The sequence below is a fragment of the Styela clava genome, chromosome 12 (genome assembly GCF_964204865.1).
Source record: "Styela clava chromosome 12, kaStyClav1.hap1.2, whole genome shotgun sequence".
Classification (NCBI taxonomy): Eukaryota; Metazoa; Chordata; class Ascidiacea; order Stolidobranchia; family Styelidae; genus Styela; species Styela clava.
Window position 1 is genome coordinate 2,592,666 of NC_135261.1, and position 18,249 is coordinate 2,610,914.

Consider the following 18,249-nt stretch of genomic DNA (forward strand, 5'->3'; position numbering starts at 1 on the left):
GATGCATGATTTACTTAATGGTGGAAATAGCCGTATCCTACCAGCAGCGACAAGGAGTTCAGCAATCCTCTTACACATGATTAATATTCCTCCACAGGATGCGAGTGTGCAAACCAACACACCGTGATCTGAGGTGTGATTGCAAGTATGTTCCAAACGTTTAGCAAGCTGCACCAGCCTCCAAGCCAAATTTGGAAGAAAGGGGACAGGCACCGCCTGTAATTTTGGGAAAAACTCTCTAGATAATTTGGAAGAAGGGTGTGGCTCACCACATAATTAAATCATTTCTGTAACCCCCTCCCCCCCCCCTCTCTGTGATAAATACAAAATTCTATTCTATTTACCTCAATATGTGACGGTGTATCTGAAGTTTCCAGAATATATTTATGAAAAAAGATATGGCACCAGTGTTCACCCTAAGGAAATTACAAGTGCAAAGGTGCCTCGCAGTTCACGCAATAAATTGCACTAATAGTGAACACTGTATTGCACATTATAAAACTATGGTAAAATGTCATAACTTTCATCCAAACTACCTCAATATGTGACGGTGTCTCTGAAGTTTCCAACATCAGATTTGTTTCATGTTGGATTGGTTAGCCAGTTATTTGTTTCAGAGGGACGGAGGAAGCCGTAACTGACCAGTGGTTACGTGAACCACCCTACGACAGAGAAGAGTCCAGCAATCCTCTCGCATATTTATATTACAATTTTTCTCCACTGGATTCCGAGAATCCAAGGTCTGATTGCAAGCATGTTTTAAATGCTTGATAAACTGCGTTAACCTCCGAGCCGAATTTAGAAAAAAGGGACACGCTACCTTGTAATTTTTGTAACCCCAATCATTTTAGAAACCCCCTCCATCTCGATATAAATACATTATTAATAATTCTATTCTATTCAACTCAATATGTGACGGTGTCTCTGAAGTTTCCAACATATATTAATGGAAGAAGTCTACCAAATAGGTCCCTTGAACCCCCCCGAAATAAAATTTCTGTCCTATCTACCTCAAGAATTGACAGTGTATCTGAACTTTCCAACTTATTTATGGAGAAAGATATGGCACCAGTGTTCACTCTAAGGAAATTATGAGTGCAAAGGGCCTCGCAGTTCACGCAATAGCTGTATTGCACACTAAAACTATGGAAAAATGCCTTAACTTTTATCCAACTTACCTCAATATGCGACGGTGTCTCTGAAATTTCCAACGTCTGGTTCGTTTCATGCTCAGGTATTTCATCATCTTCTTCCATCTGTGAGAACGAGATTGTGTGTGATTAAATTTATACTTATTTATAAATTAAAAAAGTTAGCTAGGGATGTCCAAAATGAATTTAGATATTCGAAACATTGCAGCAGTAATTGTATTTTCATTTATAATTATAGAATGTAGATAATTTTATTTAGAAAATTGTCATTTTTGGGAAATTCGTGAGACCAAATAGGTTTCTGTTATTATTTAAACCAGGGGTGTGCAACATTTTTAGTCAGTGGGCCACATAACCAACTTCAGACATCTGGCCGATTTGGATTCTATTTATTATTTGAAATTTGAAAATATTAATTTAAAATGTATTAGGAATGCTAGATTATTACACGGTTTTGGACATCCCTGTCTATATAATATTTAAAACCATTATACATAAATAAATGTATATCGTAACAACAGCTAAAATGCGGTCATTTTTCAAACCTTTCACACTCAAAAATCAAAACATTCAAAATATTTTGGTTAATATAGGGTGTCCATGAAGTCTTAAAATTTTTTCAAATTGCAAAGGGAATTTATCGATACCATATATTGTTTTGGATCTCACAGATGTATTAAATGAAAAAAAAATACAACAATTACTGATTAAAAAACAACAAACATGGTAAGATATATTGAGAAATGACTTCATAGCAAAATTGAAATTGTAAAGGGACTTTATGGACACTCATATTAGAACAAAAAAAATCATAAAAAACATGTTAATTTCACTTCAATTCAAAATGATTAAGTATAATATAAATATCAATACCCATGCGATAACACAAGATTGTGTCAATACTGTTAGTATATTATTAAATAACATCAAAACAAAGCGAGGCAGTTTAGTAAGAAAAAGAAAATCATTTCAGATGCTAAATCAAAAGAGAAACGCTCTAATACAACGATTTCCTAAGGGGCCGCTAGTGCACTAATTGTGCCACTGTAATCTGCTAAGTGTGCCCCGAAAACTAATAGAATGCTAAAACAAGAGAGAAATGCTCTAAGACAGGGGTTCGTGATGACTCGGGGTTCGTGATGACCACACAGGAGGTCCACAACAATATGAGCAGAGCCTGATTGATCTTTAATGATTGATTTCAATCAAAAAGTCATTGCATCTTTTTAGTTGAGCGTTCGGGGCAAATATTCATTGCTATCAAAAAAGACAATTAAAATTTTATTGCCTACAGCATAGAATATGGGGTGCTCCCGAAGTATGCGAACCAAGATGGCGGACATCGGAACGTAACATGGGTAACAGGTTAGGGTTAGGCGATAATTTTTTTCCAATTTTCCTTATTTTAGTCCTATTATCAGTTCGAAGACTAGCCAAGAGCCTCTCGTAGTATTTATACCTAAAATTATAGCCTAACCCTAACCTAGTACACATATTACATTCCGATGTCCGCCATCTTGGTTCGCATACTTCGGGAGCCCCGAATATGGAGATGATACGGCATAGGGGTCCGTCAGAACTAAGATTCACAAATAGAGGTCGGAGACTCAAAAAGTTTGGAAAACCCTGCTCTAATTTATACTTCAAAGGTGTGAGTAGAACACACCCACCAAAATTAATTGATGGGTACCCCACATTGTGGTGCAACTACTTAAAATCAGTAGAATTTTGGCAAATAAAAAGCTCTAATAGTTCCAGAGAAAATATGAAGAAGAGATGTCTAAGAGACACTATCATCTTTGACTACTGATGATTTAAAACAGGTTGTGAAGTGGATAAAGAATATAGTAGATAACTACAATCTAAAGAATAAGGGAATCGGATATGATCCGTAAATTGCAGACAACTTTTAACAGTAATTCTTCAGGAATGTAGCCAGGAACTTAGGGAAAGGTCCTGAAATTTCTAGTTGCTAAGTTAGACAGTATCGCTGGAAAACATGGAGTTTCCAAAAATCTCGAGAATCTGGAAAAGTGCTATAAAAAATTGTTATGCATGATACAGAAATGGGGGTCTCACCCTCAAGCGCCACCACCTCAATAAAGGCTATCTAAAACGCACTTTCATCTTCTACTGTATGTTCAATAGTCAAGAGTAAGGATGTGCATAAACTCAGTATCAAAAATAAATCTAATAACAACAATATCAAAAATCTACATCAAGCCCAAACAAAAACTTCTTTATTCGAGAAACCAAAAAGCTGCTAGAAAAAATAATAGGTAAGTTAATCACTAGAAGAGATTCTAGCACTTTTTCAGACCCAAAGTTCAGTTAAAACAAAAATAATATTAAAAATTTCAAACAAAGCAGAAAGTAGCAAACATAAATCTGACACAATTAGTTAAAACAACATACCGTCATTATGTCTGAAGATTTTATATCTAATGTACGCTATCAGCTAAATATTGCGCTGACTGACAGTAAACAAGATTTCCTCTTCAAAAATCAAACACAAAACAGAAAACAGCATACCGGTACATAAATCTAGTGGTCGATACAGAAATTACAGGAAAAACGAGAAGTTTGGTTTTAGTCCGTCGCGGCGAAGTTGGAACCACATACCGTCATTATGCCCGAGGGTTTCATATGTAATATACGTTATCACTTATCAGTAATGTACTAAAGTAAGTAAAGTACTAAAATGACAGAAAACAACACTTCCTCAGACTTTCCTTTTCAAAAATTTCAAACAAAACGCAAAGTAGCAAACAGAAACATAAAGGCACAGAAACTACAGAAAAAAGACAAGTCTGATTCTAGTCTGACACAGCAAAGTTAAAATCACATACTGCCATGTCTGCCATTATGACTAAGCCTTTAATATGTAATGTACGTTATCAACTAAATATTGCACTAGATTGACAGTAAACAAGACCCTCTCTTCAAAAATTCAACACAAAACAAAAAGTAGCAAACATAAATCTAGTGGTCGATACAGTAATTACAGGAAAAACGAGAAGTTTGAGTCCGACACAGCAAAGTTGGAACCACATACCGTCATTATGCCCGAGGCTCTCATATGTAATATACGTTATCAGCTGTACTTGATTGGCAACAAACAAGACTCCCTCAGACTTCGCTTCTCAAAAATTTCAAACAAAGCAGAGTAGAAGGATAAATTCATGGGAAGGGACAGAAATTACAGAAAAACTAGTTTGAGCTCGCCACCGCACCTCTGATTACTCTGCATGGGTTCGCAGGTTCATCCCATGCAGGGATGGTTATGTGCGAGAGGATTGCTGGACTCCTCGCCGTCGTTGGGTGGTTCACGTAACCGCTGGTCGGTTACGGCTTCCTCCACCACCAAGTCCATGCTTCCGAAAACAAACAATATAACTAATCCCATACCCGACTTGGAATGGTAACCGGACGAGAGGCCGTGGTTCGCCATATGGATAAGCCGTCTTATCAGCTTTCCTCTCCCCCGGGATAAATATGTAAATCCTATCCTACATTCAGTCTGGGGATTTCATATATAATGTGCGATATCAGCTAAATGGTTTGCTAGATAAGCACTAAGCAGACTCTCAAATACTTTCCTTTCCAAAAATTTCAAACAAAACAGAAAGTAGCAAACATAAATCAAATAAAAAAGATACAAAAACTACTATAAGTTTGACTACCGTAATTATGCCCAAAGCCTTTATATGTAATGTAGTTATCAGCTAAGCTGTGTGCAAGTTTGGCAGAAAACAAGACTTCGCAAAACTTTCCTTTTATTTCTTAAAGGCTGCTGTAGCAAGAGATAAGATAACTATCCTAAGTGATTCAAGAGTCCTGCTGCACACTAACACAAATATATTTCTGTAACGTTTCGTCTGACCAAGGTTAGACTTCCTCAGACATATAGTTCTAGTTCAAGTATATATAGTTCAACTAGTGACGTAACATAGTATGCGAGTTAGTTGAAACTCGGGAATTTAGTGTTAAGGCCGCCATAAGGTTCAATTAACATATTTGCTATCTGATAATTATATGTTTAAAACCAGTTAAATGATTACTGCACAACTCTGGAATTTTTTGATTAAATTTTTGACAGAAATGAAGAATCCTAGATAAAATAAATTGACTGAAAACACAAAACAGGATGGCCCGACCAATATCAATATTTGATTATGCCTCAGCTTACATGAACAACCAAACTTTCGAAGCCATGCGGCCATAATTGAAGAGAATTCTTGACATTCCATGATGCACTGTTTATACCAGGGCTACTCAACTGGCGGACAGCGGTCTGAATCCGGACCTTGCGAGTATTTGATTTGGACCGCACCTAATTCATTATTTTAGATCATTAGCCCCATATTTGAAGTTTACTTTTATAAAATCCCTTTTATAATTCAAATATATATGAAAAGAGCTATAACACCATAATAAACAATCTTGATTAGCTAATACTCATTAGTCAGTCGAGAAATTGCGTGTTTAAGGATGCGGAAATTTCTGGAAAGACCGGACCCAAATATTTTTGAAGTTTTGTATGCGGATCTTCGGTAAAAATAATTCAGTAGCAATATTGGTATGTGCGCACTTTTTTGGAATTGACTAATATTTGTGCAAAAACGAATGAAAAAATTTTGGCGCTCTAACCGGGTAATAAGTGGGCCAACAACTAACTTTCTCAACCTGCCAACCGAGCACATTGTTACATTACATCGAAATACGTCTGTGTGCAGTAAATATATGCGTGTGCGCAGCCTCTGAAAGCTGTGTGGGGGCGCACACGTGCACACGCGCACACCTTAGAGGGAACACTGTTCAGTAGCCCTGGTTTATACCATAAAATACTCAGAAAAGCACACCTTATTTAAAATACAGCAAATATGGAAAACAAACAAAGCCAAAATGAATCATTCTAAAAAAATACCGCAATCAAATTCAAACCAAATCTAAAACAAGAACAATTTAATTTCAACAACCACAATATATCCAGATATCATAAAAAAGTTTAACAAATAAACTACTCAAAAACAGGCATTCTGAATCAGAAAAGAAAAGCCAACCCGATAATATATCTTCAAAATTCACAAACACTACGCCAAGACCATCTGAGCCAGGGGTGGGCAATTACTTTCCTTAGTGGGCCGGTTCCAGATAATAAACTTGCTTACTAGGCCGGGGGCTCAATATGAAACTTCCGTTATTTTCATATATAAACTATAGTCATAATTTCAACAGGCCAAAAAGGGCCGGATAGAACACTTCGGTGGCAGACGTAACTTGCCAACTCCTGAGCTAAGCACTTCGGAAAAAATACTCCAGCTACCTTAAACGAGAATATCGGTCGGAGACCGAAGACTTATCGATTGAAAGTTAGGGGATCCCAAAACAGCGCTCTTACTCCATAGTGACACTTTGTGTCCCATCACTAATTAATTAATAACCCGCTAATTATACGACATAATTCGCCCAAAATCAATAGGCTTGTGGTCCGAAATATAATAAATGCAAAATCTGGAGCAGATTCAATCTCGCTTTTGTGAGATATCGCGTGCATCAATCAGACAGACAGACATATACCTATCAACATACTTACCACCTTCCACCAAGTAACAACAATAACTTCTTCCCAGACTAAGAATAGTCGGCACACAACAAATTTCAAAAACACATCTCCTTTGAGCAGGAATATATTTTCCTCTGAGCTAAAAGCTATTCAACACCCAGAATTACACTCCGAATTTCAAAACCATAGCAATACTGACATCCCACGCATTTTTTCAACATTTTAACCCTAAATGCAGCAGAAATAGCAGAAAAACAAGCTTCAAACATATTGTTAATATTGACTAACATAGGCTAGACCCACGGCTAGAATCCTCAGAAATCAGAATCTACATAAAACAGTAATTCTATTGAATTTCAAAATTTTCATCACCCTAGAACACTGCAAATTTCGAAAAACAGAGCATTATTCAACTCCCACACTCCACCTACATTTTCGTCCCATCTCTTTATTCTTTCCTTGACAGTTTCTGAAGTGAAAAACCTCTTAGAGGACTCAGATCTCCAGGTGAATTTATTAGGTTTTGCATCCTTTTGACCGGGTTTGACGTCCCCAATTTTGGGCGCAAATTTTTTGTCTTTTTTGTTTTGCATGAGTTGTAGTGAGAGATACTCTGTGTCTTCAATTGATTTGAAACTTGATTTAACCTTTAACCCCACTGATCTAACTTTAGCATCATCAAAATCGGAATTTTGCTTTATGCGTGGCGTCGTTTTCTGCGAAATAAAGGAGTCGTTGGAATCTTCAAATAGATTGTTCACTGAAGTGTGATCGTCATTAATATTTGACTTTGTTTTTAATCGAGGGAGTGTGTTCGATGACCCATATCCTCCCACTTCTGGAGTTATTTTAGGTAAAATCTTTGGCATCGTGGAATAACTGCCACTTGCATCATCTTCAAGTGAGAGAGTTTTCATTAGTTTTCGGTTCTTCCTTCTAGCATGCTTGTACTGTTTCCAAAAACTTCTCCGCAACTGGGGATCGTTACGTCCCCCTGATGTTAAAAAACGCTTTGATACTTCTAATGAATTTGCAAGTCGAACTTCAACAGGGCTCATAAAATGTGACGACGCTCCTAGTTCTTCATCACTCCAAGTGTCCAAATCTTCAGAAATAATCTTAACGCCTAATTCTGAGTCGGATTTGTACCTTTTATGCTGTACATTTTCGGATGAGGTAAAGTTCTGTTCAATCCAGTTTTTCGTATAAACTGTCTTATTTTCGAATCCTATTTCTGGTAACTTTTCTCGACTCGGACCCAAAATAAGATCCATAATTTCTTGTCGTTTTGAGTCCAATTCTTCGTTAGTATACACACACCCTATATCCTTAGCTTTGGTCTCTTTCTTGTTCAAATCTTCACTTTGTAGGACGTCTCTGTCACTGTTTAATTGAAAATCATATTCGAAATGATCATCAAATGCAAAACCTCCATTTCTCGACATCTCTATATTGTCTTGCAACCTATCATCCAAGTTTTCAAAATCATTTGCTGACTCAGTGAAATCGTTTTCAATTTCTTTCGCTGGCTGGATAGACTGTTCAGATTCTAAGTCATCTTGAACATCGAAATTTTGTGTGTCAATCTCCAGACCACTATATTTTTGAACCGAGTTTTCAACCAATTCTCCAAATGAGGAATCTTCTCTTGAGTGGATGGGAGCCTCATATATTAAGTCATCTTCAATATCATCATATGTCAAGTCTTGCTCTGGAATTTCCAAATCAGTCTTTACTAGGGATAGTTGAGGTTCGTTTCTTGGGCTTGTTGCAAGTTTTCCTACGTTTTGCCAAAGTTCTCTTTTTTGTGAGACTATCCCCATAGGGATACGATTACGGTCTTTCAGTACTAGCATTTGTTCGCGGTCAATCGTATGTTCCCATAATTTTATGTGTTTATTTCCACTTGAAGTGCTGTTCGAGTCCCTGATTTTATTGTTATTGTTAGGAATACCATGTTTTCTAGTATCATCCAAATTCTCAAGTATAGATTCTGTATTATTTTTTCTTATGTAATCAGGGTTGCCAGAAATGGGCCTATATTGCTCTTCACCCTTCGAGGCTCCATTTTGTTTCTCTTCGCAGTTTCTTGGGCTTTTTCTTGGTGAATACAATGCAAATGGTCGACGTTCTTCTTTCGCTAACCTATAGTCATCCATGATGGTTAGCTGTTCGGGAAATTTTGATAACAAAACCAGATTAGATAAGTTGTTATCAGAAGTTTTTCTTACTAGATTACATTTGATTATTATCAGTGAGTTGTTCTATACTAGATTACTTTTTAGATAAGTTGTTATCCCTACTAGAGAAAATTTGTTATCTGAGGCGTTCTTTAGTCATGTATCCCAAGATTCAGTATTACAAATGGCTCTAAATATTCTTAATTATAGAACTAGGAAAGCTGCATTGAATCCAGCAAAGGGATGATGAATGCCTATAATTTGCACAGATTACACACTTACAAATCCAATATTAAATATAACAAGATAAACACTAACTCAACATTTCTAGTTCTTTAAAAAAAATCTAATCTGGCAAATCAGCTGCTTCTAACCCAGGGGTTTCAAAACCAGGGGTCGCGACCCCAAAATAGGTCGGAGTGATAAGTAGGTGGGGTCGCAAACAGGTCATAGGGTCGATGGGGTCGCTGAGGTATGATGGAGGATGAATGTACAAAACATCTAAGATTTGATAAATTATGTTAAATTTAGCAGCTTGTACCATGGCTTACTGTAAAACAGGCCCATAGGCATCGCTCTATGCTTATGCCATAGAAAATGTAGGTGCTTATTGCGACATCACTGTTTGGTTTTAGCTTATTTTACTTAATATCACCACATGACCAAACTCAAAAGTCCAGCGAAAGAAGATCCGAAGTTTCATGAAAAATATATATATTGACCTGGGGTCGCACTGGACACTTGAAAATTGTCTTTGGGGTCGTCCTAAAAAAAGCTTGGGAACCCCTGGTTTAACCAATGCCCTAAATAACATAGAAAAATGGGTTTCGATGGTATTAAAAAAGCATATTCAACATGACCATCACCCACATGATTCATAACTGCACTCACACGAACATACAGAGGCTGCTAATTAGTGACGTCGCAATCATTTAAAAATTTGAACGACTTAGATAATAGCATTTAAAATATATATTTACACTTGAGCTGAGTTACTCGTAATGCTATTATTAGAATATTTAAAACACAATAACAAAATTTATTCTCTGCAATGAGTGCCTCATGAGACAGGAAAATTAGCGCTGTGGTACTCATCATATTCTTAACGATAAGCGAAAGTTAACTGCCTGATGAAATCAACCCAAAACGAAAATATTGCCAATGCAAACAATTACATTGGCTCTATATAACAGGTACAAAAATATGGCGAAAAGAGATGGGGGGTACCCATCATATTCTTAATAGTTTAGTAACAAAAAACGCCAACTCCAATTGACCCAAAAAATAAAAAATAAAAAGGAAAAAATAGTAAAATATACATTATACTTGCGCAGAGTGACTTGTTATGCTATTATTTAAGTATTCCAAACAAATGCATTTGAAGACGGGAGCTTTACTTGGAGCAATGAGAGCCTTATGCGACAGGATAATTCGCGCTGTCGCATTCATCATATTCCTAACACAAGCGTCAACTACAATTAACCCTAAATTAAAAACAGCAAGGCAAACACTGATACTGTTCTTCAAAAGTAATGCGTGTGCGTTTATCAGGTCTCTGCATTAACAATGTTACATCTGCCATATTCGTAATCAGTCAACTTTGTCAATTATTTGGTCAAATTGGATTAAATATTAAAAACGAGAATATCGATCGAAAGTTAGGGGATCGATCCCCCATTCATTCTGACTCTATAGTGACATCGCGTGTCCCATCACTAATTAATTAATACCTCGCTAATTATACAACATAATTCATCCAAAATCAATAGGCTTCTGGTACGACATATGATGAATGAACATGCAAAATCTGGAGCAGATTCAATCTCGCTTTCGTGAGATATCGCGTGCATCTAACAGACAGACAGACAAATACCTATCGACATACTTATCAACATACATGAGTAATAATAGGACAAGCAGTAATACTAAATTTCTGGCACTACTGATTCACATGTATAGTTGTAAAGTAAGACAACCTATAGAGAATTACATACACAAGGCAAAAATCAATAAAAAATATTGGTGCTCCCGAAGTATGCGAACCAAGATGGCGGACATCGGAACGTAACATGGGTAACAGGTTAGGGTTAGGCGATAATTTTTTTCCAATTTTCCTTATTTCAGTCCTATTATCAGTTCGAAGACTAGCCAAGAGCCTCCCGTAGTATTTATACCTAAAATTATGGCCTAACCCTAACATAGTACACATATTACATTCCGATGTCCGCCATCTTGGTTCGCATACTTCAGGAGCCCCAAAATATTAGTAAATTATCCCTGCATATCAAGCCAATATTTCTTCATATAATCTTCATGCTGCAGGCAATCTGTTAGTAGTTTATAGGAATCAAACTTGCCAGAAATTTGAAGGAAAACACCAGGAGGAAAAAAGAAATTTTAACTAATAAGGACGAAAAAGACTTCAAAAGCATAATGGAGTATGCAGAAAAATTTGGTAAAGATGAAGAATAGATTTTGCCTATTTGGAGAGTAGGATAGGAATTACATATTCACTCCATGAAAGAGGAAAGCCGATAAGGCCTAATTTTATGGCATACCACGGCCTCTCGTTAGGTTACCGGTCTGCCAAGGAAAAATAGGCACCGCAGTAGACAGATAGGATTGATGGAAAGGAAGAGACTTAAATATAAGAATCATGCAGAGATGGAACAAAATGTGGACACAGCAACACCACCTAACCCAGGGTTTAATATGATTGGCAGATTATATTTCAAATCTCCCACCAGCCTGTATATCACACTCTGAAAGTCTTGAGTTTTGTTTTTGGTGACTTGAAGCGCTTATTTGAACAAAGAGTTAAGAAAAAAGATAGTTGAAACAGAATCGAAGCAGATAACAGGGCGCTCCAGAAATGTGTGTACCAATATGAAGTTAACTAATTTTGTTCATCTACGTTACATTAAGTTGTGTAAAGAGACTGGAACATATGGGCAGGCGGATATTCACTTGGCCAACGCAGACAGTCCACAAGCTCGTAATAGAACTAAAATAAGACAAATCGGAATAAAATTATGGCCTAATCTGGTACACATACTACGGGAGTACCGATAACAGATGTTGAGAAGTACATGGAGGGTTAAGGTAAGTACAAGATACTGTTAGGCAGGCAGATCTCTGAGTGCAGTCTCCACCAAACAGTGCGAGTTGCGACCAACTGACAAACCTTTTCCGGTTTCGCAAGAACATTCATATAAATCGGCTCTTCGCTGCTGTTAGTGGTATCAACAACGCCCTCTAGTTGCGCTTCTACATTCTCATGACCTTCGACCTCCATTCTCAAACCATCTTGTTCATTGTCACCATCGAGTGGTGGTTCATCATCCACTGCTTCGAGATCCCCAGATTTCATTTTCATGTATTCCATACTGTCCAAGCGGCGCATGGACGCAAGATTTTGGGGCTTGGGGGGTGGGGGTGGTCTCCCCCCACCTATCGCTTTGTTTATGGCCTCGGCAAAGGAATCTGTCTGCCATGGCTATAGATTGAAAAAATGATTAACAAAAAGAAACGAAGCAACTTAAAAATAAATAAAAAATAAGAATAATGATCATTTTTGGTTCAAATTACCGAATTGTTTAGCAAAATGTATTTTACCACAAACAGATATGCAAACACAATTTTTTTTCAGATGGAAAAATAACATATGCACAATGCTTGAAATAAAAATATGAGAAAAAGGTATACATAAAAAACAAAGAATCAATTTAGCTCAAAACTGAAATTTAACTAAAGTGAAAAAAAAATGAAATAATTTTTAAATATAAAAATTCGACTAAAAAATGCATCAACATAAATTCCACATACAGTGATACCTCCGTAGTCGAACATAATTCGTTCCGGATTGGTGTTAAGGCTATCGAAACTTTTTTTGCAAAAAGGAACAATTTGTTTCGATATATATTGAGCATCGCTTTTTTGTTGAATGGCCAAGAGGCAACTGAGATGCGCAGTTCGGGTAACAGAATCTGACTTGCTGGCGCACTGTGTAGTGAAGCACGAATTTATGTTCGAGTATCAAGTCACTCGACAAGCGAGGTAGCACTGTATATTAGAGGGAGAAAAGCAGATAGAGTTCGTATATTAACTCATTAATCGCAATAGAGCAATCATAGCTTACCCTTGTATTGTCATCTTCATGGTAAACAGATGAAGGTTCATCAGTTGAAGCCAGTTCATCATCTGTTGAGTTCATTGTCTGGAATAAAAAGTCAGATTATTTTTTTATACAACAAGGGCGGCTTAAAAAATTTGAAAACCACTGTTCTGGAACACTCTGATGCATGTTTATACCCCTATTAAAAGAGAGAAGTTCATACCTGTCTTTCCATTTCTTCTTGTTCCAGAGACTGTCTTATCAATCTTGCAACTTCTGAATCTTCTACGTTTCCACGTTCTCGTCCAATTTTGAAATTGACTGTCCCACTGGTATTGCGCAATACATCCCCTGCATAGGCTTGCGTAACTCCGACTAAAGATTTGCCGTCAACTTCAATAATCTGATCGTTAACTCTGATGCTGTAAAGAGAAGAACAATGTTTAATTTGACTCAGTATCAGTAGAGGATTACGCGAGACTAACTCCCAATCATTTCTCAATGCCTTTGCACTGGTAGATTTGTATGTGTATAATGTAAGAATGATGTAGCAGGAATAAACAGACCATATGCTATGCAATTCAAGAGCTCTTCTGCGCACTAGACCGAAGTCAGACTACCTCAGACGAGCTGTTTTTGCGACATTTTTATTTTTTACCCCGATGAAAACACGCAAAGACATACAAATTATAATAGTTTATAAAAAACGCATTTCAGGGTGAGGAATAAGCGTGAAAACCTATACTGGTTACTGAGTAGCATCCTTAAAAAAAGTCTTAACGAAAATGTTTATCTGCTAATTGCAGAGAATACTGAACTGAATGTGATATGACGTAATATACCCTATAGCGCCACCTGTGTTTAACCCTTACCGTGCCGTGGGCACGTATACGTACCAATGACAAAAGTCGCTAGATTGCGGCGGGTACGTTGATGTACTCCACTGTTTTATTTAGCAATCGGTCATTAACATAAGCGACGGTAAATCTCGCTTTCGTTTATGACGGGAATTTTATTTGAGGCGGAACGAGGGAGTGTTTTTGAAATTTATGCGTGTTTTTTGGGTGGTAATAGAAGACATATTATCCGTTCCATCTACCAAAGTATTTTGAGTTAGATCACGAAATTGCTACAGCAATATTATGCTATTGTTTGCCAACCACGAAGCGGTAACAGTAAAGGATTTAGCGAATATTTCTATTTTTCATCACAGTTTGATGTTTCAACTCCCAAGAAAAAAAAATGCCTTTTTTCTATCTGGTTTGTGACTCAGATCATCACTTTTAAAAAACTTTTTTATAATCGCCAATTGCAAGCTCTTTAAATAAGCTTTCCAACGAGCCGTCAGTGGGCAGCAGAGGATCATTAGTTTTTCGTTAGTCGATCGATTAGTTGTGGGGGTACAAATGCATAAAATCGGCCTAGCAAATACGATTACTTACTTAAAAATAAAAATCGCATGGAAAGGGTTAATGTTCTTGATTGTGCTTGTAAAACGTGGTATTTGGTTTGTAACTGTTCTACTGTGTGGAGTGTTTCTCATGTTTACTGATAATATAGGTTGGTGATGTCGAGTCAAGTATGAGAACCTGTAAGGCTAGATAGAGAATGAAACCCTGTACCGGCGCATAACATGATTACACCATATTATCAGCTTCCCTTCTCCTCAAATAAATACAAAACTTAACCATACCTCCCATCTATATCTGCAGCACCACCAGGAGTTATTGTCTTGATGAATATTCCGAGTTTTTCGACACCGGCATCAGCCCCTACTCCCATTCCTATGATGCTGAGACCAAGTCCTCCAGAAGCTGAAATAATATGATAATAATGAGTAAGTTTGTCTCACAGAAAGTTTTGGATTCAGTGATGTTGAAAACAGATCAAACATGTTATACTTGACTCTTTTTCGTTGAAATGATGCATCTCTCCTTCATCTTTTTTCAAACTATTTATTACTCCTTCATTCCCCATTAAAATACTTTATTGATGTAAAATGTGGAGTATTTTGTCTTACAGAAAAATTTGAATTCAGGGATTATGAAAACGAATTACTTTAAATTATTTTGAAACTTTTATTCCTCCCTATGTTTAATAAGTACTTTATTTATTTAATCTTCAATGGACCCTTAGCTGGTATAATGCGCAAGTGCTTTTTTATACTGTTGAAGTAGTTCATAATGTATTAATAAGTATTCAATCCTCAAGAACAACAAAATTCCTCCCTGGAGAATCTAATCATGGCACTCCAGAAGTGCGTGTACCAATATGGAGGTAAATAATTTTGTTCGCCTATTTTACATCAAGTTGTGTAAAGGGACTGAAACCTATGGGCTGGGAGTATACAGTCAGTCAACACAGACAGTCTCCAAACTCGTAATAGAACTAAGAAAAAGGAAAATCGGAATAAAATTATGTCATAACCCTAACCTGGTACACACACTACGGGAGTACCCTAATTTTTACCTTTTGTAAGAACGACAGGGAACACATCCATCTGTTCAACTCTTTTTTCCAACTCATACTCGGCCGATGCTGACACAGGATCAATGTCATCGTTCCTTCGATTGTAATCTTCTGTGGAGTGGGTGAGGAATACCTGAAAAAAAAATTGAATATGAAATTGATGATTCTTATTCAACCTGGATAAGGCAAACCACTCGAATGTAAAAAAAACTCATTTTTTGCCTTGCTATATTTACTCAGAAAAGTACTTGATTAAATTTTAAATATCAAAATGAATCTTTTTAAGATTTACTCGGTTAGCACTAATTCAGTTTACAGTTTACAATTAACTGATATATCATTTTTTTGAAAGACTAATTTTTTTTCAATTAAGCATTTTTTAGCCAATTCGTAACCCCGCAGGGAAGTGATAGGCACAGGGCAGGCAAAGAATTTTGAAGTCTAACTACAGTAATATGTTCAAAATGAATAAAAATCCAATTTTTATTACTATTCTTCCCAAGAACACCAATTTAAATTCCTTCATGTAATATTATTATGTCAATACATTGTTCCATCACACATAAATATAAAATATTCTATTGTTCCTTTGTTATGACATAACAATAGGTTTAATAATTTGCTTTGTGTGCTTCGTTGTGTAACAAATATTTCATGAATAGGATTGTGACACCACAATGTAAAAAAGATACAAAGCTATTGACCTATCTTATAAAAACACTCCCAAAATCAGATCACAAAGATTGCATATCGAACGTATTTTCTGTTTCACAAAATATGTTATTCTTACAAATATATTATCATACACGTGTCGGCGCTCCAGAGTATGTGCACCAATATAAGGGTAACTAATTTTGTTTGCCTACTTTACATTGAGTTTTGTTAAGGGACTGAAACCTATGGGCAGGGGGTGTATTCGCTTGGCTAACACAGACAGTCCCCGAATTTGTAATAGAACTAAAATAGGAAAATCGGAATAAAACTATGGCCTAAGCTGGTACACATACTAAGGTAGTACCCCAATTTCAAACTCGGTAAACTTCAGAATGTGTTCAGAATTGCAAATTGTTCTGTTTTAGTCATCTTTTGACTATAATTATAGTCGACAATGACATATTCCCATTTCCAATCATTTTTCAAAAGTGGTCTAAGCCTACATGGAATCACCACTTTGGACAACACAAACGATTTTTGTTACAACTTTGTAACACGGGTCACTGAATTCTAAGCCTCAAATGATAGATGAGAGCTTTCCACTGTGTTTGTGTTGTTATAAGATAAGATAGATGTGGTTATTTTGAACATGATAGTATCTAGTCACTGCGCACGAAAAGAAATGAAACAGAAAAAATAAAAATTTTGGTGAAAAATGCTAACCTCAATAGACAGTGTATAGTGAAAACTGTTTATACTTATCTTCAAATCTTTCAAAAATTTTATAACCTTGCATTATAAGTTTTACAAATGCACTGTCACCTAGGCTTTAGACCAGTGGTTCCCAAACTGCGAATTTTTAGGGGGTAATTCATATATTCACTGTTATAACAATATCTTTTGTAATTCCTGTACTTTCGACTAGTATGTGGAAAAGCTGGGTATTCTATGCTCGCGTCTATTCAATGAGCCTGGTCATCTAGTCACGCACTTCGTGGGGATATAGTAACAGCACTACACCATACAGATTGTAGGCAAAAAAGCTGAGCTCAAGCAAATAAAAAGTGATACCGAAACGACCACATTTCAATGGATTAGTTCAAATTTTACTGTTACATACAATCCAATTCAGAATATATTCTATATCACACATAGAAAAATATTATCCAAAATGTATTCAGAGTAGTGAATTATTTAGTGTCAGCCATTTTTGGAAGAAGATACTCAAGTAGTAACAATCACAGTTGTAACAACATTAAGCCATTACTCATTTTACGTGGGCGTTGTGAACCTCCTATTATGATGTAACATAACATACTTTACACATTACAGTCAGTGGGTATTGAATTACACTAAGTAGGTGCCAAGAAATTTGCGGGTTAGACACGATGACTTCATTGGCGATGGAACAGGGGAGCGTGCATTGAATTTTAGGGGGCCAAAGAGCAAACCAATTTCACTCAAGTACTATGTATATTCATTGTATTTTTTTAGACTTTGGATTCAAAACACAATTATTAAAACCAACATAAATCTCACGATTTCGAGATAATACATAGGATCAGAGAAGTGGCGCGCTTGCTTGAGAATGTCAACTTTGGCTGCAACACCTGAGAAGAGGCACTTTTAGCAACAAGGGGTCGCAAAAAAGTGGGAGACCTGAACCTCCAGTAACGAAGTAACTGAGCATACATATCTAAGTCAATGAGTATCAAATTACACTAAGTAGGTGCCAAGAATGTGTGGCTTAGACACGATGACTTCATCAGCAATGTTTTTTTATGACGATTACGCTTTTGCTTGTACAAGACTGATATATTACCATATATATTATATCGGAGGGATAAATATATCTGTTTCAGTATTGCCTAAACTAAGGCTTCCCAAACTAGGGGTCACGAACCCCACAGGGAGGCGTGCAACAAATTTTAGAGTTGACAAAAAGTACATCGATTTCACACAAAGTAGTATATTTATTGCACTTTTTTTTACTTTTAATTCGAAACAATTTTTGAAAGTAGTGCAAAACATGAACAAAGTTTATGGGTTGGCAAAGAATATACTAATTTCACACAAAGTACTGAATCTATTGTACCGTTTTAGACTTTTGATTCG

At 36.5% G+C, this 18,249-nt stretch overlaps 1 protein-coding gene across 8 annotated transcripts in view; it reads right to left on the reverse strand.

Annotated features, from left to right (window-relative positions):
* LOC120330485 (uncharacterized) overlaps positions 1 to 18,249 on the reverse strand; it is a 74,170-nt gene that overhangs the window by 19,995 nt on the left and 35,926 nt on the right. For 7 of the 8 annotated variants that reach the window (XM_078118837.1, XM_078118833.1, XM_078118832.1 and 4 more), the window contains 6 exons: positions 15,481 to 15,613; positions 14,705 to 14,825; positions 13,235 to 13,433; positions 13,036 to 13,113; positions 12,082 to 12,393; positions 1,179 to 1,256 (listed from right to left, as the gene is read on the reverse strand). In XM_078118837.1, coding sequence (XP_077974963.1) covers positions 1,179 to 1,256; positions 12,082 to 12,393; positions 13,036 to 13,113; positions 13,235 to 13,433; positions 14,705 to 14,825; positions 15,481 to 15,613 — 921 coding nt within the window. The remainder of the gene's footprint in view (positions 1 to 1,178; positions 1,257 to 12,081; positions 12,394 to 13,035; positions 13,114 to 13,234; positions 13,434 to 14,704; positions 14,826 to 15,480; positions 15,614 to 18,249) is intronic. The other variant, XM_078118838.1, reaches the window with a different exon arrangement.